General features: G+C 38.9%; 1 protein-coding gene across 3 annotated transcripts in view; it reads left to right on the top strand.

The window, feature by feature from the left end:
- Positions 1-3,360, top strand: part of Vps13b (vacuolar protein sorting 13 homolog B) — a 675,222-nt gene that overhangs the window by 629,969 nt on the left and 41,893 nt on the right. For all 3 annotated transcript variants that reach the window (XM_033759979.1, XM_010619560.3, XM_010619559.3), the window contains exon 52: positions 814-1,097. In XM_033759979.1, the coding sequence (XP_033615870.1) occupies positions 814-1,097 (284 nt within the window). The remainder of the gene's footprint in view (positions 1-813; positions 1,098-3,360) is intronic.

The raw sequence follows: 3,360 nt of genomic DNA, 5'->3' as shown, positions 1-3,360 counted from the left end.
TTTTTTTTTTTTTTTTTTTTTTTTTTTTTTTTTTTTTGATACCTGACAATCCCTGCCTTCTGGGGAAACTGGAACATTGAGCAAACTCAGAAAGCAGGAAGACTGGCTTCTGACTGAACTTTGCCACTTCTGGCTTTATCAGCTCACTGTAAAGCAGCTTCCTCAACTATGAAAAAGTAGAGACTCATGCCATGCCTGCCTGACAAGTGCAGCATCCTGAGTTCCCCTGGTACTCAGGGAAGGAGGGAGGGAGGGAGGGAGACAGAGAGATTATCCCTTTGAGTTCCTTTTAAGTCTAAAATGCAGAAATGCCAAAAATTGTAGAATTCCATCTGAGTGTGTTGGGATCAGAGTTTGATCCTCCCTCTGGAAGAGCCTTAAACAGAATTTTTCTACTGAGCTTCTAGTTTCCTGTTCCAAATCTCATTCAGGTCCCTTCTCCTGAGGTCCTCCAAGGTGCCACACCTTTCAGTGCCGCCAGATCTAAGAAAACTCCTTCCACTATACATAGCATTTCTACCACTGCAACATCAGGATTTTTGCAGTACCTAGAGGACAATGAGAACTTTGCATCACCTTTTTAATCACCTCTACCCCAACCTCATCATGTTTCATGATGCCCAGAAAAGCAGACTCTGCTTCCCCTGTTTTAATTGTCTCATCAGGGTTGTTTTGTGGAAACAGAATTGCTGATGTTCCATCTCTGAGTAGAATACATAGTTATAGTTTCCTAGAAACTGTGCTTTAAAAGCTTCATTTCAGTGCATTGCTAGAGTAAATGTGGTCTCCCTGCATTGTCTTTTCGTTTTTCAGGATTTCCATATTCCAGACAGTGCTACTTTCAGCATTTGCCCAGGGGGAGAGCAGCTTGCTGTGAAGTCCAGCTCCCTTCCTTGCTGGGACTTAATGCCTGACGTCGGGCCATTGGTGCTGGATTCATCCCTGCTTCAGAAGCAGATCTTGTTGGGCTTTTCTCCTGCTGCAGATGCTGACAGCTCTCAGTGCTGGAGCCTGCCAGCTATAGTGAGACAGGAGTTTCCCAGACAGAGTGTGGCAGTGCCGTTTGGGAACGTTAGAGAAAATGGATTCTGCACCAGGTATTTTACATATATGTGAATGCTTTTCTCAGCAGTGTTGTTGTCCATGGAGCTGTCCAGACAGACAGGAGATTAGTTCACAGTGCTCCACATTTTCCTTTATTGATTTTTAAACATTGTATTCAGTTTATTAAGTGTTGTGATTATATATGTGTGCTGCTTAATGATTTTTTTTTTTAACCTATGCAACTTGTACTAGGGACAGATGATGTTTGTACTGTAGAATAGCAGGACTACAGTAAGTTCCCAACTTACAAATATTCAAGTTGCGAACTTTCACAGATGCAAACAGATCTCAAATTATGAACATTTGTAGACATGAACAAATCGCAGAAGTAGCTCACTTGTCTGCCAGATTTTGTCACAGTTGTGCTGCTGTGAGCTCACTGAACAGTGCCATAGTGCACAGTGGCACAGTGCTCAGTCAGAGCCCGGGATGTCTGGAAGCAAGAGGAAAACCGTGGTGATGTGCAGGGGACTGCTAAACATTCTCCTGAGACGGAACTCATTCATAAGTCAAGGACTCAGTGTATATCATAGTGGAAAAAATCACCTTTTTAAAGGAGTACTTAATCACTGTAAAATAATGTGAGACAAAATTTAACATATGAGAATACCAAGTTGGAAACTTTTTCTTCCCAATATTTTGCTTCAAAGTGGAATTTTTTGGAAAAAAATCATTTAGAGCGAAAACTTAGATAAACACAAGCCACAGAAGATTGTGCTATGATTGTTCCTGCACACAAGTTGCTCCACTTACTAATTACCAGTTATGCAAACAACAGCCTCAGAATCAAGCTGGAGAAATGTAGTGGTTTATTCAAACTGGACCTCTATTTTGTGGTCGCTTTGCATACAATGCATCCTTCCTGGATCTGTCAGGAATAACTTATTTATGGTAATGTAACAACTACAAAAGAAAACATATTGTGACATTATGAAAGGCACCTTTATTGTCATGATCATGAATTTTTAGGCTTTGGGATTTTAGCCATCTAACTTTTTTCATGTATGTAGAGATTTTTTAAAATAATATCTTTTTATTATTCTTAATTGTATTGGTACATTTTAGATACCATTGGGAATTTGAACCTTTATATAATCTATCTTGGTTCTTATTTTTTAACAGTAATATCTTAAAAAATAACAGCTTAACTCAGGTTATCCATGATGGTAAAGTCCTATTCCTTTTATACATCCTTTCTTTTTTCACAGTGTTCATAAACTCCCCCAATTTTACAAACACTTTTTATCCTCAACACTGTAAAGTACTGGTTACCTTCATTTATTTTTTTCCCCCCAATACCAGGGATCAAACTCAGGACCTTGCACTTGCCATGCAGGCAGAGCACCACTGAGCTACATCCCTGGCCCATGGTTACCTTTATATTCTGGTTTTAAATAATGTTAAGTGTGTTGAGTTTAAGAAAGTTGCTTTTTTGTGTTGTTTTTTCTTTGTTTGTTGGTTGGTTTTTGTTTTGGTTTTTTGAGGCAGGGTCTCCCTTTGTTGTTCAGACTGTCCCTGAACTCACTATGTAGCCCATACTGGCCTCAAACTCTCATTGATCCTCCTGCTTCAGCCTCCCAAGTGCTGGGATTACAGGTGAATGCCACCATGCCCAGTGGCAAAGTTTATTTTTCAAATGAAAGTAAAAACTTGAAACAAAGCTTCATTTGAAAATGAAGTTTAAAATTCTAAGAATTGCAGCATAATTTGAATAATTTGATCTTTTGTATAAATGTGAGCTAAACAGATAAAAGGGCCATACTATAGTCTTGGACCCCAGCTTTCCTAGCTGTCAAAAAGAAATTGTTGGAAATTAGCTTGCCCAACTCTTTCAAAATTAGGCTGTGAAAAGAACTTTCCTGTCCATCCAAGGACTGCACTCTGAAAATAAATGCACTTAAAGGCACACATGCATGGATGAAAGAACAGACATACAGCATGAAGTCAATTATAGTTCTCTCTGAGTTATTGTTTTATCTTCTAAATAATTTGTAACAAATTTGGAATTTTTATGGTAAATCTGTGCTGCCATTATGGCCATCAGAAATGAGTAAATCTAGCAGAAAGTGGTAGTGTGTGCCTGTAGTCCCAGCACTTGGGAGGCTGAGGCAAGAGGATCACCATGAATTTGAGGACAGCCTGGGCTACACAGTGAGTTCGAAGCCAGCCTAAGCTACATAGAAAGACCATGTCTCAAAAACAAAGTAAATCTACAGTTTATATATATATGTGTATATATATATATATATATAAATA

This window comes from Fukomys damarensis, unplaced genomic scaffold (assembly GCF_012274545.1).
Source record: "Fukomys damarensis isolate Sample0158 unplaced genomic scaffold, DMR_v1.0_HiC HiC_scaffold_5, whole genome shotgun sequence".
NCBI lineage: Eukaryota > Metazoa > Chordata > Mammalia > Rodentia > Bathyergidae > Fukomys > Fukomys damarensis.
This window is presented reverse-complemented; position numbering and strand designations above follow the sequence as displayed.